This window comes from Lepidochelys kempii, chromosome 8 (genome assembly GCF_965140265.1).
Source record: "Lepidochelys kempii isolate rLepKem1 chromosome 8, rLepKem1.hap2, whole genome shotgun sequence".
Taxonomy (NCBI): domain Eukaryota; kingdom Metazoa; phylum Chordata; order Testudines; family Cheloniidae; genus Lepidochelys; species Lepidochelys kempii.
The window spans coordinates 54,408,990-54,435,193 of NC_133263.1; the positions used below are offsets into that span (position 1 = coordinate 54,408,990).

At 46.2% G+C, this 26,204-nt stretch overlaps 1 protein-coding gene across 5 annotated transcripts; it reads right to left on the minus strand.

The window, feature by feature from the left end:
• Positions 1-288: 288 nt before the first annotated feature.
• On the minus strand, positions 289-26,134 carry LOC140915940 (2-5A-dependent ribonuclease-like). Of its 5 annotated transcripts, XR_012160328.1 has the most exons (8): positions 25,120-25,389; positions 7,327-8,989; positions 6,909-6,997; positions 6,230-6,447; positions 5,982-6,117; positions 4,311-4,465; positions 2,218-2,709; positions 289-1,906 (listed from the first exon to the last, which is right to left on the minus strand). XR_012160328.1 is itself a non-coding variant. In XM_073356609.1 (7 exons), exons 2-7 carry the CDS (start codon positions 8,774-8,776, stop codon positions 2,571-2,573), a joined length of 2,187 nt encoding a protein of 728 aa, XP_073212710.1. In that variant the 5' UTR covers positions 8,777-8,989; positions 25,910-26,134; the 3' UTR covers positions 289-2,570. The 5 variants fall into 5 exon arrangements, 4 of the variants coding, with proteins under 4 accessions (XP_073212710.1, XP_073212709.1, XP_073212708.1 ...); XM_073356609.1 differs by lacking the exon at positions 25,120-25,389 and adding an exon at positions 25,910-26,134 and having other exon boundaries at positions 289-2,709; XM_073356608.1 differs by having other exon boundaries at positions 289-2,709; positions 25,131-25,389.
• Between the last annotated feature and the right edge of the window lie 70 nt (positions 26,135-26,204).

The following is a 26,204-nucleotide window of genomic DNA, read 5'->3' on the forward strand; positions in this document are numbered from 1 at the left end:
ACCATGAACCCCTCATCCCCAGACCCAGCCCACACCCCAACCCTCTGCCTGAGCCCTTCCCACATCCAGGGGTGAAAGTAAAATACAGCTCTTACCAGTACCGGTCCCACTCTTCCCCCTCCCCCGGAAGGGGCGGGGCCAGGGGTGGAAGTAAGTTACATTTCTTACAGGTACAGTCCAAACACAAGCAACCCACCTCCCCTAAATGCTTCATGGATCCCTCCCATTGCATGACTTAGCTATAGAAAATAAAGCTACTATTACTACTACCAAAAAGAAAAGGAGTACTTGTGGCACTTTAGAGACTAACCAATTTATTTGAGCATGAGCTTTCGTGAGCTACAGCTCACTTCATCGGATGCATACTGTGGAAAATACAGAAGATGTTTGTTTTTATACACACAAATCATGAAAAAATGGGTGTTTACCACTACAAAAGGTTTTCTCTCCCCCCACCCCACTCTCCTGCTGGTAATAGCTTACGTAAAGTGATCACTCTCCTTACAATGTGTATAATAATCAAGGCCATTTCCAGCACAAATCCAGGTTTTCTCCCCCCCACACCCCTCCCCAAACAAACCCACTTTTCTGTTGGTAATAGCTTATCTAAAGTGATCACTCTCCTTACAATGTGTATGTCTACTACCAGTACTGTCTGGAATAAAACTTTACTATTGCAATAAGCCTGAAAACTCTCTGTCCCATTTGTTTGTTTCCTTCTCCTCCTCCAGCCAGGCTGCCCACAGGGCTAGGCTCCCCGTTCCCCGGACCTCCGCACTCAGCAGGGGCTGCAGCAGCTCCCCTCTAGCTTGGAGCAGGGGGACTGGCTGAGGGAGAAGCCTCCCCAGGTAGCCTGCTGCCTGCATAAGAACAATTGAAATTTAGCTGTTCGCTCCAGGGGCTGAACCACCATTCAGGACTATTTCTGATTTCCTTGTTAATTTCATTCACAGTTGTTGGAGGTGGGGCCGGGGGAAGGTGAGACCAAGGCAGGGGCAGAATACAATAGTCATTTTACTGCACAGCTTAAATCCAGAGCTAATAAAAGCCAGTGGAAGGGGAAAACTCACTGTCACATTGGTTTCTTTCCTCCCTCCTCCTCCAGCCAGACTGCCTGAGAGGGCTAGGCTCCCGCCCCCTCAGCAGGGGCTGCAGCGGCTCCCCTCTAGCTTGGAGCAGGGGAACTGGCAGAGGGAGAAGCCTCCCCAGGATGCCTGCTGTCTGCATAAGAACAAGTTTAAATTTAGTTGTTCACCCCCTGGTCTGAACCACAGAATTAGGTGCTATTTCTGGCTTCCTTGTTAATTTCACTCAAGGTTGTTGGGGGGGAGGGGAGTACCAAAGCCTGGGCAGTTCTTTTCTGCCCCTTGGATGAGGCAAATACACAAAAAATACAATCAAAATCAGGAACCATTTCCAAGTTCAAATCTATCCCATTTCCTCCCCAGCAGAGGATCATGGTTGTGATGTCCAAACTGCTTGCAGATCCTCTTTGAAATGTTACTGTTTAAAAAAAACAACAACAAAAAACATGGAGAACTTGGTGGGAAGATGTGTTCTGATGATCAGGGTTTATTTTGGGCAAAGCAATTTTGGTAAAACAACTAAAGATTCACAGGGAAAGCAAATAGCCCCATAGACAAAACCACAAAGGGACTGAAGGGGAAAACTGGATATTCAGTTAAATTATTGTGCCTCCTTTGAAAGAAATAGTAGTTTTCATTCCATCCTCTTTATATATTGAATTAAACACCTGAAATGTCCTTAGGACATTGGGGCTCAGATCTCTTTTTGTTTTGTGGGTGTCTGTGTCCTGCAGAGTACAGAGGCTGAAATTGACAAAACTTTCTCTAAGTATCTTGTATATTTCATGGCAGCTATTCTAGTTGTCCTTCATTCACCCAGTCTTCCCCTACTAATAGCCACCCATTGGTGTGCCCCCTGCACACTTTTATGTGCCTGGGAGGGAGATTAAACAATCCTTGATATCTGACTTGCTAGATCTAAATCTACTCTTATTTCAGGTATGTTCTCAATGTATCTGTCCAGTATGGATGGATCTCTCAGAAAAGATAGCTCTTCAGTGTAGGAATCGGACCAACAGCCCCCCAGGAGCAAGATGCCATGAAGCAGCACACATTAAGCAGAAGTTTCTGAGGTGTTAGCTGCAAGGGGCACACCAATGGGTGGCTATTAGTAGGGGAAGACTGGGGTGACTTTCCCAAAGCCACATAGTGAGTCAGTAGTACAGCTGTGATTAGAACTCAGGGCTACCTACTTCTCAACCCTCTGCTCATTTCACCAGCTTACATTTCCCTTCTAGCACTTAGTTCTAGCACTTTCCTCAATGTAATTGTCCTCCATGACCCCACTGAAACATAGCATCTTTACCGCTGAGTGCTTTAGTGCTGAATCCAGAGACCAGATCCACTGACTGAAATTCCAATACTCTCTGCCCTCCCAGCCCCTTCTCCACTTTGTATGACACTTTTTGGCAGCTGAACGAAATGGTCCTGAAAAGGAAGTCAGTCAATGGGATTCAGCCATATAACCTGAAGCAACAGAACATGCTACAGCTGAGAAAGACACTGAGGGCTTGGGAAATGCTTATGATGCTGTATGCCGCGTAAACGCTTGTAGACATAAACTGTCAATTCTGGAAACAGGTGCATGAAATACTCCGAGGGCTCCTTGATTATTTCCTTGACCCTGAAACAGAAGAACATCAATTGATTTTTAACTTGGGAAGCCCCTACCCTGCTAAAAAGTGTCAAAGGATCAGAACAAATGGTCAGGTTTCCCCATTTGTTTCCCTATACAGTGAAAGCCATTTCAACAGCTTTCTGAAAACAAGAGTAAATTTCCTAGAAATGATTAATATCCATTATCCCCCTGATCTAACACATTATGCCTTTGCTAATCTCTCCCACTATCCTTCTATTTCTCCATCCCACGGGACTAATCTCTTCATGGATGAGGGGCCATTTATCTCATTATTTTCAAAATCCTCATACAGACCAATCATCAAAGCACTTTAATAGGGCATGTCTTCACTGCAGATATAACATGGGTGACTGGAACCTGGCTTAACCTAGACAGGGTGTGAGCACTGCAGCCACATGGCAAAGCACACTTGTGTTACCGTGTTCTCACTGGTGTTGCACTCCCCTCTGTGTGTTACTAGGGCTTCTGAAATCATATCCTCTTTGTGCTGCAATAAGCAGAGCTGCTCTATGATACTTCCCCAGTGCGTTGCGGGAGAACTTGTCTGTCCTTCTGGGCCCCCGTGGGAAAGTTTGGAGGACTATCAGCACGGCAGTAATTTAGCCTGACTCCTCACTGCAAAGTGGGCAGAGGAGCATGGGCTGAAAGCACCACTGAACTTGGGCAACAGAATTTCATCTGTGGGTGGGAGGAGGGGCTAATGGCAACACCTGAGTAAGAGCTTGAGTTAACCCTGCAGTGAAGACAGACCATGTAGGAGGAGAGAATTATGATCCCTTAGCAGCAGGACCGATGCTTCGTAATTTATAGATAACGCACCTAAGTACTATAAAGATAAGTGCTTGAGAAATACTTAGGTAGATGAGTTTTTTAAATGTTGGATATAATAATGAAAAAAACTATAGTACAAGCAGCCCATCCTGGGGCTGTTTGTCATAGAAGGAAGCACCAGCATCCGGTGAAAACAGAAGGTCAGGCAACTGATATTCAGAGATGTCCTGCTGCAGCATCACACCATTGCATTAGCCGAATCATCATCTATCCCACAGAGCTCTTCCATATTATGATTCTAGCATGTGTTTCTCCTGTTCCTAAAGCATGAGGATGTGGAAATAGTTACATTACCTCTCTGGAGATGCCTGGTAAACAACACAATGGAACAAGAGCTGCTGATCAATGTGTGACTACAGGGATGATTTGGAACCAAAAACTAGTTCAGAAGCATCTTGATCGTGTAAACTGCCTTTGGGTGGTGAGCCTGGGGTTATCTATTGTTAGTATTGGGACTTTCATAATATGATACACTGTATCCACATAACATTATTCTCTGCAACTACAGAGCACTGTGCTGCTGGAGAGCCTATCTTTCATAACCTGGACACGCTTTAGTCTATAACATGCTGGAGTACCGGGAAACGGTCTTTTCCCCACACCCTGCATATTTTTACCCTTCTTGAATGGCAGCATGTCCTTCTGAAGAAAGGATTCCTGCTCTTACACCTACAGGGACTTGCAGCCTTTTACAGACAGACAAAGATTCCTAGGGACTGTTCATCCCTGGCACGGACTGTGAAGCAATCACTTACTTTTCTTCCTTCTCATCAAAGTGCTCGCCCATGTTCCTGATGAACTTCAGTAGGTCTGTGACATAGTTTTCATATTGTTTCTTCTTGTTCTGGTTCTTGTTCTTGTTCTTGTTGTTGAAGGGGTCGAGCATGCAGTCCAGAACCAATTTGTCAATCTGAAATAAAACACTCTGGATTATTCCATCCCATTCACACATCACAAAACAACAACCTCCCCTGGCTGCAGTGGTCTCACTCTGCAGAAATATCATACACATGCATTTCTCATAGATGGAGCAATATTTTATAGCACTTATATTAAAATGTATGCTTAACAACATACAAAATTTCTATGGGTTTATCTTGTTTGATTCCCCTCTGGGTTCACCAGAGTGTGGATTTGTTAATCTTCACGACACAACGCATCTCTTTCCCAAATGCCCTTCTCTTTGCACAGCCATTTGGGGAAAAGCAGGGCTGAGAGATAGACAGGCATGATTATTATTATGGCTGTCATCATGATTTAGTGCTAGATCTTCCGGGGTGTCTGAGTTCTACTGGGTGAGAGGGACAAAGGTGGTTTTGTATCACCTTTCCACCCTCATAGTTGTGGCACTATTTGGAAAGGTCCATGTGGACTACAGTACTGTCCGAGGATCGCCAGAGCTCAGAGTACCCTGGCCATCTGCATTTCCACTTCAAGAATGCTCCCTACACCATGCAGGCTAGGAACAGGTGTCACAGAGCTGATTACAACATTTTTATGATACCTGGATATTTCTATGTCCAAGGGGAATCCTCAGTTACTCCATTAGGGCAGCCCTCCATCCTGTGTACACCATGGAAGATGTCTGAAGGGGACAGAACTTGGGCAGAGGATCTGGGTGGTACACTGTGTAGCTATGGTTTTTTACTGTGTTGAAACTGTGAGGCACATGGGGCCTAGGATGGATGCCTATGTTAGTCTTTATACATTAATTCATTAAATAAGTGAAAGCTGTCTAGAGGTTTGTCTATATTAGAAAGTTTTGCCATTTTGACTATATTGGTATAATTAAAGCAGCAACCTACCCCCTGCTGTGGACAGTTATATCCATAGAAAAGTGCCTTGTATCAGTACAGCTTATTCTGGTTCTGGAAGCAAAATAGGCTGTACCTGTATAAGGCCCCTTTATACTGATGTAACTGTGTCCACATTAGGGCTCATACCAGTACAAACACATCAGCTAAAATAACAGCCCTAGCCTACAGTTATTTACCCAGATAAAACTTTTAAGTGTAGACCAGGTCTAAGATTCTTCTGTACTGCACTCATTGCCATTGCAGTCAAGCACCTTCCAAGCTCAAATGCTTTTTAACAAGTTCCCTCTTTTCTCCTCCCTTTGCACACCCTCACTGCTGCAGTCCAACACAGGGAAAATTACTCTAACCACCTTCTCCCTTTAAAAGGCTGGTCACAACTTAAGCAGCAAGTCGCTAGGGTGATGTCTACAAACCACTCTCTGGAAGCTCCGTGTACACCACTCCAGCAGACAGTGACAGTAATTTTTAAATCTCTTAGATTTGATTAGATTTTGCCCCCACATTGTCAGGATACGGATGGAGTTACACTTCCAGTTAAGATTTAAAATGGGGCTTGTAAGTCCTGTAAGAAAACTTGCTCCTTGTGCATCCACAGCAAAAACAGCTTACCTGCTCAGTCCACTGCTGAAAAGGGTGCTCATCACAATTCAAAGCTTTCAGAATCTCACTCTTGTTGTTGTGATGTTTGGTGTTGCGAGTTTTGATATCACTTTCATTCCCAACATCTCTCAGGAACCTGTACCTGCTGTGGAATCAAAGGCACATTGGGGATGGCCTGCTCCACTGATTCTTGACAGAATGGGGCAGCCAGCAAATCTGCTGTTTGAGGGTTTGTAATTTTCATTCATGGCACTTACGTCTGCTTGCTCCAGAAAAAGGGATGTTGGATCAAGTCTCTCAGCAGGTTTTCAACTGGGATTCCTTCATCAGGGGAGACCAGACTTTTCCTTAGGTCTACAGTCTCCTCGTAGTCCTGCACATCCTCTGGACAACTTGCATCCAGAACGTCTCTATCATTTTCCTCAAAGGGGACCTTACCCAGTGTAACAACATACAGGACCAGCCTTCTGAGCGCCTGAGCATGAGAACAAATGGCTGTTTCACCCCAGGGCAAACAACTTCCCAACAAAAAGAAACAGAGACAGACAAACTATCTTCTAAAATCAGCACACTGATTGTAAAATCAGTACACTGTGTGTACACTTGTGTGTATGTGTATGGCAGCAATCACGTCATGAAGTGTTTGTATTAGAGAGCCCACCACACTGACAGCATAGAGCAAAATCAGGGAGAGACTTCTAGGGTTTGGAGAAAATCTTCATTCCTAATCACTGTCACTTCCTTGTACTGTGGTCTCCTGTGCTATGGGAATTTCCAGAAACCACGCTGTTATACATTTCCCTCTGAATATGCAGGAAGATCAGCTGATTCACCCCAAGAAAGCAAAGAAAATAAATGAACAGAAAGAAGTGAGCAAAAGAGAGAAAAGGTGTGAGGGGTAATCTGAAACATAATTTTGGTTTAATGGAAAGTTACCTTCAGGTCTTTGATTATAACATCCTTCTGTCCTTCACTCAATCTTTTGCTCTTATCAAAATCCGCTAAGCGAACTTTACCAGCAGCATCTGACAAAATAACAGGAACAGTTAAATCTGTTGTCTGTCTTTATGTGTGTGTTGCGCTCCTTTTCTCTAGTACCTGGTTGAATTATTCGCATGACCCCAGAATTCTTTGGTAGATTATTCAGTTGGATGACCTGATCTCTCAGTAGGAAGGCAAAACTAATGTGATACTTATGGCTGCTATACTACATGAGCACGAATGCACACACACCCTCTCTGCGCAAAAAGATCTCTACACTGCTGACGTATACGGTCAGCTCTATAATGCCTCACTTTCTCAACTATGGGCAATAGGAGAATAGAGTAAGAATGATAAGAACATACAAGCTAACCTATCAAAATGTTACGTGGGTGTAGATCCTGATGGCCAAATCCAAATATGTGTAGTTCTTGAACTGCCTCAAAGAGTGTCTTAAGAACACTCTTGCAATTCACTTCATTCTCTGATGCACTCAGGTGTTCTTCAAGGTTCTTCTCACAGAGCGAGAGGCACAAGTACAGGCAGGGTCTCTTTTCCTCAGCACCAAAAAGCTTTACTAAATGCTTGCTGGTCAGACATTGTTCAAGGCACATTTTCTCTTGTTTAGCAATTTCTGTGCCAATGCAGAATATCTTCACAGCCACCTCCTTCCCATCAAAGAGTCCCAGGTAGATGCCCCCTTGGGAGGTTCTCTGAATCCTGAAATCATTATGTTGGAGGATTTTAAGTTTTCCAATCATAGGACGATACATGTTGTAGAGAACCTTCAGCTGCTCTCCCCAGCGTTTGCTGGTGGGTTCCCAATCTTGAGGTTGACTTGGACCAGCCTTGGCGCCGTACTGGCGAAGAAGAGCTGCCATTTTCTTATTGTATTTCCTATTGACAATCCCAATAAGGTCCCCAAGGTCAGTCCTTGCCCCTTTTTCACACAGTAGCTTTGCTATTTCATAATAGTTTTTCTCTACAGCTATCACCAGTGCTGTTTTGCCCTCTCTGTCAGCATCATTGATGTCAACTTCATTCTTCTCCAATAAAGCTTTCACCAAATCCAGACTTTGTATCTCAACTGCCAGCATGAGGGTAGTTTTCCCATGCTCATCTCTTCTGTTCACATCAACACCACAATCCAGCAGGAAATGAACAACTGGGGCAATAGACTCCCTTGTTTCGTTATCACTTGAAAGGAAGGCATGGATTAAAGCATTCCTGCCCTGGTTGTCACAGATGTTCATGTCAGCCTTCATCTCACTGACAAGAATTTTTACGACTGAGAGGTGGCCCCTCGTGGCAGCATCCATCAGGGCTGTTGCCCCACCTTTATTCAGTGTTCTTTTCTCCTCGTTAACCACCCTCCGCAAATTCACATCTGCCCCATTATTGTACAAGAATCTTAAGGCCTCCTCATTCCCATAGTGAGCAGCCTCCATAAAGGCTGTGAAACCATTGTCATCATACTCATTGATTTCTGACCCCTTAGAAAGAAAGAGCTCCAAAAGGTTCACATTCCCCACTATGCCTGCTATAATAAAGGGAGTGGCACCATTGTCCTTTCTGGCATGTGGATCAGCACCCTTCTCCAGCAAAAGATCAACAATCTCTTCCTGATCAACCTGTACAGCGCTGTGCAGAGGTGTCCAACCACCTCCTACCTTGAAATTAACATCTGCTCCTTCCGCCAACAGCTCCCGGACTTTCTCTATTGAATAGTTTCGGACAGCATCATTTAGCAGAGAGGCTTTGTCTGCTGCTGTTTCATTTCCGGAGGTCAATACCTCTTCCTGGCTGTTACTAGTGGCCTCCATCACTGTTAAGATAAGTGGCTGTGCTCTTGTTCCGTGTCCGTTTCAGACGGAGATTCTTCAGTAAAATACTTCCTGGGCTCTCCTTTAAGATGGAAGGCATGGATTGGTCAGTGCCTTTGTTGTCAGGACATGAATGGAGTTTTGCTGATGAAGTGCACCAAGTGTAGCTGAAGTGTACCCAGCTCCAAGGGCTCTATGCTTCACATATTCCACCTGATTAGCAAAGAGAGAAAACAAACCTGTTTACTGATTCTTAAGACTTTACAGTTGTGCTTGATAGGTGATAGTTCAGGCTACATTTTAGTCACGGGTATTTTTAGTAAAAGTCATGGACAGGCCATGGGCAGTAAACAAAAATTCATGGCTTGTGACCTGTCCATGACTTGTACTATACCCCTGACTAAATCTTAGGAGTGCTGCGGGTGCTCGTGGTGGGGCTGGGGCTGCTCATGGGGGGAGGAAGGGGGTAGCCTGGGGGACTGTGGTCTAAGACTGCCCCAGCAGCAGCTGGTGCGACAGGCCCAGGGGCTGCCTGAGCTGCTTGGGCAGCCCCGGAGCCAGCCGCACCAGCCACTCCAGAAGTCATAGAAAGTCACGGAGCCATGACTTCCATGACAAACTCACAGCTTTAGCGACAGTCTATGGATCAGTAAGAGACAGGACAGTGAAGATTACACCACATGGTTTTCAGAGCCGTGAGTGAGTGAGAGAGAGTGTGTGTGTGTGAAGGGGGATTATAACAGATGTTCTCTGGGTCCACATACAACAGCCCCTGCTAATTTGGTTCTGAGTTTCTTATCAATACAGATTGACAATCATAATGAATTGGTAGGGGTGGAAAGAGTAGTTTGTACCTTTAGGCACACACCCGGTACTCTTGGGTGTTCTTGTCAATGGGGAGAAGACACCCCAAGAAGGGTGTTTGTCATTAGATGTTGAGGGTACTTGGGTTATATAAATATGGCTCTTTGTATTCTTCAGTTCTGAAGCTGCTTGTGTTCCTACAGAATTACTCTCTGTACAGAAGAGTGCAGGAGATTCCAATCTTAAATTTTCAAAACATAAGATTCTAGTCATCATGACTCTTAAGATAACCTTTCAAATATGATCTGAATAGAAGCTGATCTTAATTGGATGGTGCCTCTGGAATGTAATGAGGAAATTTAACTATTCACCCCCAGTAAGTGTATTAGAAAGATCCAGCTATGGTGCTTCTCTGTAACTTTTACATTCTCCAGATGCTGCTGCAGAATTTTCAGTTCACTCCAGAAGTTAGCACTATAGTGCCACAGAAACCATAGGTCTTGCTGTGAAATTTAGGTTAAACTTGCTGCAAAATACACATGGCCTTCATTATATGCACCAAATACCTGATGCTTCCTGTTCTTTGTTGAAGAATATAAGTATACACATATCTATTACACCATTCAGTTTTGGACAGGTGGCTATGCCCTTAGCCCAGTGAAGAGACCAGTCAGAAAGCAGTATTAGACAAAAAGTCCCACCTTACCTCTGCCCCCTTTCTGCCCAGTGAGAAGCCCGTATTTGTCCATTAGACTTTCTTGACCCTTTCATCATTTTCTGGGGTCAATCAGGAAGGAATTCAGGGTCTGGAGGCACACCTATCACTGACAGGCAACTGTCAGAAAGTCTTTAAGAAAAGTGGGCACATTTAAGACTGTTTGTCCCCCGAGATATAAAATGGGCCATTCGTTTAAAATTTAGGCGTATCATAATCAAAATGCAAGTAAGGGTTTACAGCATTATATGCGAGGATGGAAAAATGGTACAATATGAAATTAAAAAGGTGTCTAATGAATACTCTCCAGAATCAAAGGGTATATTATTCAGTTAAGGTTTGTTGTTGTTCTGTCTTATGAAGGAAAAGAAACCGAATAACAAAAGTAATAACCTCTTTTCCCCTTTAAAGAGAGGTTATAACAGTTACAGAACAATAAAATTCAGCCTAACTGTCAAAGGTGACAGTTGTTAAACATTTTTACCAAGGACTAGCTCCTTCTGGGCTTGTTTGTGGATCTGACAGAAAAGAATGATTTCAAAGGGAAACTGGCAGAAAAGCTGCAAAGTCTTAATTACAGGAAAAGTTTAATTCACATAAGCTTGATTGTCTTCTGAGAAAACCAAATGAATCGAATCACGTATCACAGTTTTTGTTTAAAAAAGTTTTTTAAATGTATAATTAAGTTGCTTACATATGTTTGAGTTGCTTCACAGTATTCATTTTCTACATCTTTTGAGACATACTGTAAAAATAAAAGGCTCTTCTCCGAGCCACCAAAAAAAGCTACAGCCTTATTAGAGGAACTATTACCAAGAGTCTTATCATATAAAAGGGGGAAAAACAAGAGAGTCTTGAAAAAGGGTAGAACAAAGATTCAGAAGTTTCCTTATTGAGCACCGCCCCAGTCCTACTGACAACATGCTTCTATTCTGCCCTCTTTTCCTGATTCATGTCATAGAGGGCAGGTGTTTGTGGGAGTTAGCGAACATGCTGCTTTTTCAGGCGGTGCTGCCACTCTCTCTCAGAATGAGGGAAAGGGTTACTACATATCTTAGGGGAAAAAAACAACAAGGAGTCCTTGTGGCACCTTAGAGACTAACAAATGTATTGGGGCATAAGCTTTCATGGGCTAAAACCCACTTCATCAGATGCATGGAGTGAAAAATACAGTAAACAGTATATATTATAGCACATGAAAATATATACCATTGTAACCATTCAAGTTATGTATATGTCAGGCTTATTGTTGGTTTTGAAAAATATTTAATGGAAAAATTGCTCACAGCACTAGGTTTTTGACATAAATTGTAAAAAGAGGCTCAAACTAAGTGATCAATAATAAGGTCAACTTAAACAGCAGGTATAGCTAAACTTGCATTTTGTTTCCCCACAAATTACCGTGGTCTTTTTTTTGCCCACACAATCCCACCCGCAACAAAGTACATCTCTACCCTGATATAACAGTCCTCAGGGACCAAAAAAATCTTACTGTCTTATAGGTGAGACTGCGTTATATCGGGGTAGAGGTTGGGATTGTGTGGGCAAAAAAAACCAAAAGACTACGGTAATTCGTGTTACCGCAAGTGGTTCCTCTGCGCCCCCCCTTTACTTGCTGAGGCCCCCCCCACCCCAGCTCGCCTCCGCCTCCTCCCACGAGCATGCCGCAGCTCCGCTTCTCCTCCCTCCCAGGCTCGCTGATTGGTGCGGCAAGCCTGGGAGGGGGGAGAAGCAGACCTGCAGTGCACTCGCGGGAGGAGGTGGAGCGGAGGTGAGCTGGGGCAGGGGGGCCGCAGCAAGTAAGGGGGCGGGCTCAGAGGAACCGCTCCCCACCGCAGCTCACCTCTGTCTCCTCCCCTGAGTGTGCCGCTGCCGCTCCGCTTCCCCCCCCAACCCCTTCCAGGCTTGCCGCCGCCAATCAGTTGTCTGGTGCAGAAAGCCTGGACGGAGTTGGGGGGGAAAGCGGAGTGGTGGTGGTGTGCTCAGAGGAGGAGACAGAGGTGAGCTGGGGTGGGGAGTGGTTACTCTGCACCTGCCCCCTTACTTGCTGCGGCCCCCCCCCGCCCCAGCTCACCTCCGCTCCGCCTCCTTCCGCGAGTGCGCTGCAGGTCTGCTTCTCCCCCCTCCCAGGCTTGCCGCACCAATCAGTGAGTCTGGGAGGGAGGAGAAGCAGAGCTGCGGTACGCTCGTGGGAGGAGGCAGAGGAGAACTGGGGTGAGGGGGCTTCAGCAAGTAAAGGGGGAGGCGCAGAGGAACCACTTGCGGTAACACGAATTTGGATATAACAAGGTAAAGCAGCCCCACTCCCTGGAGTGCTGCTTTACCACGTACTATCCAAATTCGCGTTATATCGCACCACATTATATCGGGGTATAGGAGTACATTTTACTCACTCCCACTTTATGGCAGTGGGTTCTGCAGGACCCCATTCTCACTGCAGGGCTCTACCTTGGTCCCTATTTATCCTTCTTGATGCTGACGCTGATGATGAGGATTCTCTGTGTTAATTCCAGTACCACCTGCAGTGTACAAGGCCCTTTAGATCAGAACATGGAGAGGACATGGTCTCTGTCCAACCAAGATGTGCTTAGAGCAGAGCCACAGGGGAGAGGTACAAATGTCTTACCTCACTTCTCTGATCCCCTGATCCGTAGGAATGTGCCTGACATAAGTCAGAGCAGCCTCAGTGGTACTCTGACTCGCAGCTGCCTCCTGTAGACAGCTGCATATCACTTGGGCACAGCATTCTCCCAGCACATCGTGTATGCCAAAAGCTGTGAGCGAGGCTGGCGTACAAAGCGATATCACGAGTAAGACTAAGCTGTTGAAGTTGTGAAAGCTACAAGCCCTGCTGCCAACTCTGACATCCTACCGCACTTCACACAGTTGCTCTCAGTCCCCCTTAGGTCCTTTCCCTTTGTATTTCCGTGAGCAAAACACAATGGGCACAACACCGTCACAAGCAGCTGCTGTCATTAGCAGCAAGGAAGCAAAACTAGTAACTTACCCCAGCACCCTTTCTCCTGAGGATGGAGGTACTTGCTGCCCAGCATCTCCACAGCCCCAACCTGCCTCCCTGTCTGCTGTGTCCCTGCACGCTGAACCCATATGCCAAGCACTCACCTTGCTACAAAATCAGAGATCTGCAATTAGCAACCATAGTTCCAGACAAACAGCTCAGCTCAACTGGGCAAAGAAGGGCTGGGCATGGGAGAGAGGAAGAGAAACAGTAAGAAGTGGATAAAATGAAAGTGTAAATGAGGGGAATGAGAAACAGCATGAACAGGAATGGGTTTGGGGGAGGACCACAACTGCAGGGGGAGGTCGATGGGAGAAGGTAAATGTGAACATAAGGACTTTTCTGTGATATTTTTCCTACGACACGTAACAGATAATTCTAATGGACTATTTACATGTTTCTACACCTAGAGGCAATTTTCTTCTGGCACCAGATACACACTAAATCCAAATTTCAAGTCGTTGTGTAGGATGTTTTTGTGGGGATAGAAAGGCATGGATTCCTTCCTGAAGACAAGGAGCTGCAATGGGGCCTCTCCATACTAGTTACTGCAGCCTCAGGTCTCCAGTAGTATCTGCGACACTTTGCACCCTTTTCCCTGGCGGGAAATGGCCTGTGGATCTGCTCCTATCCCTCTGCAAGCTGGGGCTCAGGAGCTGGGCCTCACAGGTGCAAGAAGAGAGGATCAGCTGCACCAAAGGAGGGATTGTGTCGTCTATAAAGATGGTGCTTGCTTAAAGAAATGTGTTGAAATGTAAGCAGGGCCGGCTCCAGGCACCAGCTTTCCAAGCAGGTGTTTGGGGCTGCAATTAGAATAGGTCGGCGGTCCGTGTCCTGCGGCAGCAATTCGGCGGCAGCTCCACCGCTTTTCCCACAGCTCCGGTTTTTGGGGGGCAGCTCCGCCGCTTTTGGAGTGGCGGCAATTCGGTGGCGACTGCTTGGGGTGGCAAAATTGCTAGAGCACCCCCTGAATGTAAGTAGCCCAAAAATGTATTTCCTAAAAATAGGCTTGACAATAGTCAAGAGAGGCCCTACGTCATGCTGTAAACATGTTTTGGTCCTAACTGGTTTTTACAAGCGTTTTAAATAAAATGTAAATGTTTTCAAAAACACGATCTATACTGATTGTTAGCTTAGCATTTATGCAGATGTTAATTAAGACAATACTTCATATTAAATAGACAATAAAAAATTACAGAATATTTCATTATAGTAGTGGAAATATAAATATGGTAAAGGGTAATGTTAATTAATTATAATTGGTTAGGAAAAATGTAGCATGCCAATTTTAGATTGGCGCACCCATCCACCATCAAGGTCCTATTAGAAAAAAAAATTATTCCCATTCTTCCCCTCCAGGGATTAATCAGCCCTGCATGCATCATTTCATCTTAAAATGTAAGCATGATATGCAGTGTGTACTTATATTCGTTATTTTATTTTAAATTAAGTCTTTGATTTTCTCTCTCATTGTGTCATTCGCAGTCCTCCACTAAATTAAATAATCTGTAATTGCCCTGGAGGCTTGAACCATAAAGAATTCAAATTGGTTTTATTCCTTATCTTTAAAGTACTAATTGGGACAATATAAATCAAAGGTTACAACGGGGAGGGGGGTGAATTCTGAAACTTCTCCTTCCACCACCCAAGTGGAACAGCACACAATTCTGCCATGTCTTAAACCCTTCCCTAATCTAGAGATGACATGACAGACAGCCACACTAGCTCCAACATAGATTCAGCAAAGGTTACCAACTATCAGTAAATGTAAGACCGGTCAGTTAAAACAAAACAGTGAAAATTACCTGCCAGAGTCATGACTGTCTAAAAAAACATGTAGCCAGAACTACAAATGGCAAGATACTCTAGAACAGTGGTTCTCAGCCAGGGATACGTACATAGAGATCTTCTAGGATGTACTCGACTCATTTAGATCAGTGTTTCTCAATTTGAGGGTTGCAACGCCCAGGGGGGTCATGAGATGGGTTTAGGGATGACATTGGGGCAGGGGGCGGTGCAAACAGGGCAATTGTCTGGGGCTTAATGCCACAAGGGACTCTGCAAAGCTAAATTACATGCTTCAGCCCCAGGAGGCAGGCCTCAGGCTTCCGGCCTGTCCCCCAGGGCCCTGGCTTCAGACAAGGCTCACAAATGAAAAACAGGCTTAAGTATCACACTGAAATGTAAGTACAATCAATTCATTTTATAACGATATGGTAAAAATCAGAAAGCAAGCAATTTTTCAGTAAGAGTGTGCCGTGACACTTTTGTATTTTTGTGTCTGATTTTATAAGCAAGTAAAAAGAAAAGGAGTACTTGTGGCACCTTAGAGACTAACAAATTTATTTGAGCATAAGCTTTCGTGAGCTACAGCTCACTTCGTCGGATGCATGCAGTAGAAAATATAGTGGGGAGATTTTCTATACACAGAGAACATGAAACAATGGGTGTTACCATACACACTGTAACGAGAGTGATCAGGTAAGGTGAGCTATTACCAGCAGGAGAGAAAAAAAACCTTTTGTAGTAAAACTATTTCCCATGTTTATTCCCCCCCCCCCCGTTACTGTTCCTCACACATTCTTGTCAACTGCTGGAAATGGCCCACCTTGATCATCACTACGAAAGGTGAGCTGTAGCTCACGAAAGCTTATGCTCAAATAAATTTGTTAGTTTGGGAGACTAACTTCCCAGACATAGACTGGAGGACAAGTGCTAGTAATAATAATAAAAAGAAAAGGAGGACTTGTGGCACCTTAGAGACTAAGCTGCCACAAATCCTCCTTTTCTTTTTGCGGATACAGACTAACACGGCTGCTACTCTGATACCAGTAATAATGGGGCTCAATTTTCCTGATGTGATAGCTGATAGATTCCTTCATCAAGTAGTTGCTGAACCAATAAGAGGGGATGCCATTTTAGATTTGGTTTTGGTGAGTAGTGAGGACCTCATAGAAGAAATGGTTGTAGAGGATAATCTTGGTTCAAGTGATCATGAGCTAATTCAGTTCAAACTGAACGGAATGATAATCAAAAATAAATCTGCGACTAGGGTTTTTGATTTAAAAAGGGTTGACTTTAAAAAATTAAGGAAACTAGTTAGGGAAGTGGATTGGACTGAAGAACTTATGGATCTAAAGGCAGAGGAGGCCTGGGATTACTTCAAGTCAAAGCTGCAGAAGCTATCAGAAGTCTGCATCCCAAGACAAGGGAAAAAATTCATAGGCAGGAGTTGTAGACCAAGCTGGATGAGCAAGCATCTCAGAGAGGTGATTAAGAAAAAGCAGAAAGCATATAGGGAATGGAAGATGGGAGGGATCAGCAAGGAAAGCTACCTTATTGAGGTCAGAACATGTAGGGATAAAGTGAGACAGGCTAAAAGTCAAGTAGAGTTGGACCTTGCAAAGGGAATTAAAACCAATAGTAAAAGGTTCTATAGCCATATACATAAGAAGAAAAAGAAAGAAGAAGTGGGATCGCTAAACACTGAGGATGGAGTGGAGGTTAAGGATAATCTAGGCATGGCCCAATATCTAAACAAATACTTTGCCTCAGTCTTTAATGAGGTCACATGGGGAATTATTAGTTAAATTGGAAAAGATGTGGATCAATAAGAAAACTGAAAGGTGGATAAGGAATTGGTTAAAGGGGAGACTACAGCAGGTCATACTGTCAGGCTGGAGGGAGGTTACCAGTGGAGTTCCTCAGGGATTGGTTTTGGGACCAATCTTGTTTAATCTTTTTATTACTGACCTTACCAAAAAAAAGTGGGAGTGTGCTAATAAAGTTTGCGGATGATACAAAGCTGGGAGGTATTGCCAATTTAGAAAAGGACCGGGATATCATACAGGAGGATCTGGATGACCTTGTAAACTGGAGTAATAGTAATAGGATGAAATTTAATAGTGAGAAGTGTAAGGTTATGCATGTAGGGATTAATAACAAGAATTTTAGTTATAAGCTGGGGACACATCAATTAGAAGTAATGGAGGAGGAGAAGGACCTTGGAGTATTGGTTGATCACAGGATGACTATGAGCCGCCAATGTGATATGGCCATGAAAAAAGCTAATGCGGTCTTCGGATGCATCAGGTGAGGTATTTCCAGTAGAGATAAGGAGGTGTTAGTATCGTTATACAAGGCACTGGCGAGACCTCACCTGGAATACTGTGTGCAGTTCTGGTCTCCCATGTTTAAGAAGGATGAATTCAAACTGGAACCGGTACAGAGAAGGGCTACTAGGATGATCCAAGGAATGGAAAACCTGTCTTATGAAAGGAGACTCAAGGAGCTTGGCTTGTTTAGCCTAACCAAAAGAAGGTTGAGGGGAGATATGATTGCTCTCTATAAATATATCAGAGGGATAAATACTGGAGAGGGAGAGGAATTATTTAAGCTCGGTACCAATATGGACACAAGAACAAATGGATATAAACTGGCCATCAGGAAGTTTAGACTTGAAATTAGATGAAGGTTTCTAACCATCAGAGGAATGAAGTTCTGGAATAGCCTTCCAAGGGGAGCAGTGGGGTCAAAAGACCTATCTGGCTTCAAGATTAAACTCAATAAGTTTATGGAAGAGATGGTATGATGGATAGCGTCATTCTGGCAATTAATTGATCTTTAACTATTGTTGTACCAATAAAATAAAAACCAGCAGGATCTTATTAAAGGGAAAAAGGCAAAATACCACATTTACTGTGAATACAGAAAGAATCATAGTAAGCAGTTAGTTATAGTTATAACATTCCATTCAATCTCAAATTTATTCTCACATTCATTCATACAAACATACACACACACACACAGGTTCTGCAAGGTTGTTATCATAGTTACCAGCCTTAGAGTTGCTCATGCCAAGCCACTGGCCAGGTGGCCTGGACATGAGGAGGGAGCAGGGCCTTGTCAGATGCTCATCTGATGCTCCTGGAAGTTGGTTTGCAGAATCAGACCCCCAAAGTTCTCACTTTTTAGAGTCTATTTTTATAGGAATTTCTTCCTGTGCCAGTCTATGGGAATTGCTTCATCATGCTGTTGCTGAATCAATCAGCAGATAGCACATTCCTGACGGCTCCAAGATGTTATCTTGTTCTTTGGTTCTCCCATCCTTGAGGCTGTTGGGTGGATTCCAGTCTGCCCTCCGGGGGGTCCTCTGGTTATTTCCACTTGACGCCTTCTTCAGCCGATGGACACTGGATTCTTAGGCTGGCACCTCCCTGATCATTCAGTTATTATCCACACCAAGCATCCATCCACATCCATCCTCTATCTCTATTTTAATCACAATTGTTAATACAACAAAAGGGTGGGGAGTCTCTGGGTGCTGTTTCTGTTGTTAGAGTATTGCTTTGAGTCTCTCTCTCTTGTGAATTGCTTTGAGAATAGACTCTGTCTTAGAATGTACTAACACAATTAGCAGCTTGCAAGTTTCACACATAGAGGGAGAGAAACAGTACCAAAAACCAAGAGACCTCTTAATTAGTAATACCCTGGAATTTAAACTCTGGGGAATCAAACTCATTTGTGATTTTAATACAGAACTTCTTTAATATGATCCAACACTATTCATGGTAAATAGGCCCAATGGCCTGTGATGGGAAGTTAGATGGGGTGGAATCTGAGTTACTACAGAGAATTTTTTCCTGGGTATCTGGCTGGTGAATCTTGCCCACATGCTCAGAATTCAGCTGATTGCCATATTGGGGGTCAGGAAGGAATTTTTCTCCAGGGCAGATTGGAAGAGGCCCTGGGAGTTTTTCACCTTCGTCTGTAGCATGGGGCATGGGTCACTTGCTGGAGGATTCTCTGCCCCTTGAAGTCTTTAAACCATGATTTGAGGACTTCAATAGCTCAGACATAGGTGAGAGGTTTATTGCAGGAGTGGCTGGGTGAGATGCTGTGGCCTGCATTGTGCAGGAGGTCAGACTAGGTGATCATAATGGTCCCTTCTGACCTTAGTATCTATGAATCTATGACCCTAGCCCAGGAAGGCCTACTGATAGGAACCCCAAACCTAGCTCCAAGTACCCCACCCATAGGAGCCCTACCTATTGCAACCGTAACCATAGCCCCATTTATTCTATCCATAGGAACCCTAACTCGGGTGGGGGGGGAGCCCTACCCATAGGAACCCTAACACTGGGGAGGGGGGGAGAAGGGACTCCTACCCAATGCAAAGTCAACCTGAGGAACTCCTTGCCAGAGGATGTTGTGAAGGTCAAGACTATAACAGGATTCAAAAAAGAACTAGATAAATTCATAGAATAGGTCCATTCCTGCCCAGCTAGGATGTCCCTCGCCTTTGTTTGCCAGAAGCTGGAAATGGGCGACAGGGGACGGATCACTTGATGATTACCGGTTCTGTTCTGTTCATTCCCTCTGAGGCACCTGCCATTGACCACTGTCGAAAGACAGGATACTGGGCTAGATAGACCTTTGGTCTGACCCAGTGCGGCCGTTCTTGTGTTCTTAGGAACCCTAACCCTGGGGGCGGGGAAGAGACCCACTCATAGGAACCCTAAATCTGGGGGAGGAGGGAAGACCTATCCATAGGAACCCTTACCCTAGCTCCAAGTACCATACCCTTAGGAACTCTAACCCTCGGGAAAGAAGCCCTAATCAATAGGAACCCTAACCCTTGGATGGGGAGCCCTACCCATAAAAATCCTAATACTAGGGCAGGGAGCCTTACCCTTATCAACTGTAACCTTAGCTCCCTTAACCTTATCAACAGAAACATTAAGACTAGGATGGGGAGCCATACCCATAGGAACCCTAACCCTAATGCCAAGTATCCTAACCTTAGCCAACCAAACCATAGCTCTAAAGACCCTACCCACAGCCACATAAACCTAGCTCCAAGTACCCTACCCTGTAGCCCACTGGGCTAGATTGCCTTTATTACATTCACTGCTTTGCGTTATATTCTGCTTTGCGTTATATTCAGCAGTAATGCAAGAAACCTACAGGCCTGTATCCTGTAAGAGATTAGCTTCAGCAAGTTAGCATAAGGCTTTAGGCCTATGAGCTTTGAATAGATAAACTTTGCACAGATAAACGGCCCACTGGCAACCCCAACTATTGGGGAGCTGAACATAGAGTGTTTAAGAGGAATTTCTGACCACAGGAACAGGACCCAACTACAAGAATGTCATGGCAACAAACTGATGTACTTAACAGGTACAAGACCTACATCTGTAGATACCTAACCACAAGAGGCCCATGGTAATGGATTGACATAGGATAATAAGTTAAGATCTTTGATATACTAACCTATACAAGAAGGACACACCAAAATTAGTAAGGTGAGGCTATACAAATAAGGAAAAAGGGAAATACCCCTACTGAATATGCATCAAACATAGCGGTGTCAGCATATCATATTATAAAAGTTGCATCCCAGCCTAGGGGCCGTAGGAGAAAGAGATGTAGTCCTTGGGAGGTGCCAGAATGATGGCCACTGGTGATGAGGAAGATGATGGCTAACATTTCAGATTGTTTCACAACGGATTGTGGGAGTATATGGATGTGCAGATGTACATTCTGTAGTATCTCTATCTTCCTGAGTTGGGGTGTTTGTGACTGTGCTAAATGTATTAATAAACTATTTTTAAATACAGAAGAGTTCCTATAGTGTGAGTGTTCCAACTGCGCACATTAGGGTTCCCAACTATATCATAATTTGAATAATACTGGGCCTGATCACGGGACAAGATCCTGTCAACCCACAAAGTGATAACTGGGGAGTCTTAAGAAATCAATGTAATTAATACATAAGCTACAGTTCAGGCTACAACCCATAGCAACCCAAATGCTAGGGTGCGAACCCTACCATAGAAACCCTAACCCTAGCTCCAAGTACCCTATCCATAGCCACCCAAACCCTAGCTCAAAGTGCCCAATCCCTAGAGATGCTAACTTTAGGGCAGAGAGCCTGACCCACAGGAACCCTAACCCTAGGGCGGGGAGCCCTACCCATAGCCACTTAAACCCTAGCTCTAAGTACCTTACCCCATGAATCCTAACTCTAGGGCTGGGAGCTCCACCCATAGAATCCGTAACCCCAGCTGCAAGTACCATACCCATAGGAACCCTAACTCTAGCCCAGGGCATCCTAGTCTCAGAAACCCTAACCCTGGCCCGGGGAGCCCTCCCCTTCCGAACCCTAACCCTGGCCCAGGGAGCCCTACCCTCTGGAAGCCTAACCCTAGCACGTGGAGCCATAACCTTTGGAACCTTAACTCTAGCCTGGGGAGCCCTACCCTTTGAAACCATACACTTAGCGCCTGGAGTGTTATGTTTTGGAACCAAAACCCTAGGCCCAAGAGCCCCACGATCTGGAACCCCGTCCCTATCCCTAACCATAACCCCGTAAGCCATACCTTGGGAACCCTAACTCTAGCCCAAGAAGTCCTACCATCTAGTTTAGATATGCCCACTAGTGGCAGCATGTGGCACTTACACTATCTAACACCTTTAACCATCAAAGCACTTTATACACACTAGCCAGAGTTGTCAACATTTGAAAATGGTTTCAATGGACATTTTCTAACTAAGCTGAGATCTAGCTGATGAGATCCCAAGCTCTGGAGGGTTGTGTGCATATTCTGCTGAGTGTGAGGTGATTTTTTCTTTTTGAGGAAGAGGCAGAGAAAAGTGCCTGAAATTCAGCAAAATAGGCTTCGAACTGTCTAGTGCCTGGGCCCAGCACGTGCATGACTGGAAAAAGTGTCACTTGACTATGTCAAATCGTTCCTCTCCCCAACCTTACAGTTCTCTCTTCCTCCTACTCTCCCTCCTCATCTCCATTCACTGCTTCTTCTCATGCTGGAGGAGTATCCTACTGTGTAAGTACAAGGTAAAACACCTTGTTCAGGATCTCCCCCAGGCAGGGCCTGGACTGGCCTCTATTTTGCCTGCGTTGAGTGTAGATGTGCTCAGCAGGAGCTTAGGAGGTGACGCCTGTACTTAGAGAGGCCTAAATGGTCACACCAGGTACAGGCATCCTCTCCCCTTCCCCCAAGCTCCTGCTGAGCACAGCTGAGAGGCACCCAGGTCTTCAGGACCATGTGGTGATTCTCAGAGCTCATCACACCTCCTCAGCTGCTAGAACGATTCTTCACCAAGCCACTTGCCTTACACCAGGGGTAGCCAACCTGAGCCTGAGAAGAAGCCAGAATTTACCAAAGTACATTGCCAAAGAGCCACAGTAATACGTCAGCAGCTCCCCCACTCCACTCCCAGCACCTCTCACCCACCAGCAGCCTAGCCAATCAACGCCTCCCCACACCTGCTAATCAGCTGTTTTGTGATATGCAGGAGGCTCTGGGGGGGAGAGGGAGGATCGAGGGCATGGCAGGCTCAGGGGAGGGGGTGGGAAGGGGTGGAGTGGGGGTAGGGCTTGTGGCAGAGCCAGCGGGTTGAGCAGTGAGCACCCCCCGGCACATTGGAAAGCTGGCAGCTGTAGCTCCAGCCTCGGAGTCGGTGCCTATACAAGGAGCCGCATATTAACTTCTGAAGAGCCGCATGTGGCTCCGGAGCCACAGGTTGGCCACCCCTGTCCTACACCCTGTGGCCATCTCTGGGAATTGCAGCAGCTCACAGGCCTGGAACCCTGGAAGAAACTGAAATTACCTGGGACTTAATTGCAAATAGGAGCAACAAAAATTATTAAAAGTCTAGAAAACATGATCCATGAGGGAAGATTGAAAGAATTGGGTTTGTTTAGTCTGGAAAAGAGAAGGCTGAGAGGGGAACATGATAACACTTTCCAAGTACATAAAAGGTTGTTACAAGGAGGAGGGAGGTAAATTGTTCTTGTTAACCTCTAAAGATAGGACAAGACGCAATGGGCTTAAATTGCAGCAAGGGCAGTTTAGGTTGCACATTAGGAAAAACTTTCTGTCAGGGAAGTTAAGCACTGGACTAAATTGTCTAGGGAGGTTGTGGAATCTCTGTCATTGTCTAACCTGCTCTTAAAAATCTCCAAACACCTGTCAGGACTAGATAATACTTAGTCCTGCCGTGAGTCCAGGGGATTGGACTAGATGACCTCGAGGTCCTTTCCAGTCCTATGATTCTATGAAATAGAGAAGCAGCAGGGGCATAGCCGATGTTTTTTATTGGGGGAGGAAGCTAGAGTTAAAAAAAAAATTTACTATTGCTTTAATGAGTAGTTTTGTACCATAGCTAAATTTGTCCACTTTTAATAGAGACAGATGAGCTTCTGTTCCAAACCCTGTGTTTCCTTTATTTATTACTGCAATCCCTAACATTTTGGAAGGGCTAAAGACCCTACAAGCTCCCAGGTCATATATCCATGGGCAGTAACCTGGAGGTAGAAGGTCTAAAGCAGAGTGCAAACTCAGAGATGAATGGCGGAGCAACCAGCATGACACAGGATATCCTGAAACAGAGAGACACCTGCTTCCACAGTATCCAAAAGAGGAGGGAGTGTGAGAAGAACTCCTTCAACTATCAGCAACAATAGAGCACTCATCACTAAAGAGTAATGAGGAAAAAACCTGTCCTTGAACCCTAGGAGAAAGAGGGGAGAAAGTACAGACAACATCATGCGACAGAGAACCCTCTCAACTCCTCAGGTATGGGCAGTAATGACTAATGGATATAGGGGATCAGACCTCAAACACATCAGGAAGCCCAGTCCCAGGCAGATGGCTCCCAGCTCTGACATCCCTGAGGTGCTGGCTCCTTTTAACACTTTGGCAACACTCATCATGCTGATTTATTGAGTGGGATGGTGTCAGTCTTGCCTCTCCACTTTCAGATGTCACTGGTCTTCAGTGAGAAAGGGACAGCGAAAGCCGCTGCAGGAGGATGAGGGAGGGAGCACAATGGCTGACCTAAGCAGTGTGCATCTTCTCTGGAAATACTGTCACTGTGGCCCAACTAACTGCCTTGGAAAGAGGAATCACTATCTTCCTGGATTTAATCATTCCTCTGCTCATGGCTCATCTTGCACTCCTTGCCTTTGTAATACAGCCAGACTAAAACTGAACCATCCCTTCAACCACCTGTAACCACAGTTGCCAACTTCCACATGGTAAATAAGCACCCTGCCTTTCACAATAAGCCAAAAATCAAGCTAATCCCATTTCAAAACAAGGCAATCCCCAAGAACCCCAACACTCTATGTGACTAGCAGGGGCAGCAGGTTTGTATAATTTTTGGTGGTCCCCAGAACGGGGTCAAGTCATGCCCCCCCCCCCCACACACACACACATGTCCCTAAGGGTCTGGGAGGAAGTTTGGTGTGGGAGGGGGAAGGCATTTGGGTGCAGGCTCTAGGCTGGGGCAGGGAGCTGGGGTGGGCTCTGGGCTGAGGGTTGGGGTGCAGGCTGGGGCAGGGGGTGGGCTCTGGGAGGGAGTTGGGGTGTGGGATCTGGGCTGGGGCAGGCAGTTGGGAATGCAGGGGGCAGGCTCTGGGAGGGAGTTTGGGTGCAGGGTCTGGGCTGGGACACAGGAGGAGGTGCAGGGGCGGGCTCTGGGAGGGAGTTGGGGTGTGGGATCTGGGCTGGGGCAGGCAGCTGGGGTGCAGAGGACAGGCTCTGGGAGGGAGTTGGGGTGCAGGGTCTGGGGAAGGGGTGGGGGTGCAGGAGGGGGTGCAGGGTCAGGACTGGGGGTCAGGGGGTGAAGGCTCTGTCTGACAGGCTCTGGGGTGGGGTAGGGCAGAGCCAGGGATGAGGCGCTTAGGGCGCAGACAGGCTGCCCCAGGGATAGGGCCAGAGAGGAGGACTCCCCATCGGCAAGCTCTGGAGGAGGGACCCCACCTCTTCCCACACTCACCCTGCACCCACCGCTGTCACTGCACTTGCTCCTTGGGCCCCTCTCCGGTCCAGGAAGCCCCCTTGCCTCCCCTGTGGTGGGTGCCAGGGGGGCTGCCATCACGTGTGGCCTCCTTCCCTCACCGTAGCCTCATTGGGAGTGGGGGATGGGGCTGCCCCTTGCCCAGCGGCAGCTGGGGGCGCGGATCACAGGGTCAGAGACTGGCCGAGGCCCAGCCGCTGTGCAGGCGAGTGAGGTCGAGCCCCGCCCAGCCGGAAGTGCCTTTCGCAAGGGGCGGCTGCCGCTGCTGCTCTCGCCTTAGGCAGCAGGCGCGGCCCGCGGAAGCGCGGACAGGGCGGGGCAGCAGGGCCGCCGCCCTCTGTGGCTCAGGCGGGGACACTCCAGGGTGTGGGGGAGGCGCGCGGGGAGCGGCAGCTGGGGCCCGGTTGATGCTGCAGGCAGGACCTGGGGTGAGGGGAGACCCGGATCCAAACATTGGTGGAGCTGGGCCCCCGGCCCTGACTATTCCTGGAGCCTGGGCCCATATAACTCCCTGCCGCCGGTGACTAGATCCCCCCGGCATGCAGTCTGGGACTGTGGTGGGCCCGCTGTGCGCCCCGGACTCTCTCCCCCTCTTGCCCCTGCGTGTCCGGAGCCGATCAAAAAAAGAAGCAACAAGCCAACTAAGCCAAAAATAAGCCCAGTTTCTGTATTCCCCTTCCCCCCCTCCCCCTGCAGGGTTGACATGTCTGCCCGTAGCCCTTCTCTCCTTTTGTTTCCTTTAGTAAGGCACCACAGACCAGTCACTCACCTCCCTTCTTCCTCAGACACCTGCGGTCCCACACAGCAGTGTTTGCCTAGTTGTTTGTTCAGAGTTCTAGCTGCACAGCTCAGCAAAGAGAAGGGAGAGCAGAGGGTTGGACTGCAAGGGATGGAGAAGAAAAAAGCAGAGAGAGGAGGAGAGAAAAAACAGCGCAAACAGAGTAATGGAGGAGAGAGACGCGCCGAGGGCTCAGCTAGGCATTTTAGTTTCATTTCTCCTGCAGTGTCTTCGGAAGGAAGTCAAAGACTTCCTTATGGTCTTTTCCTTTATGACACATCATAGA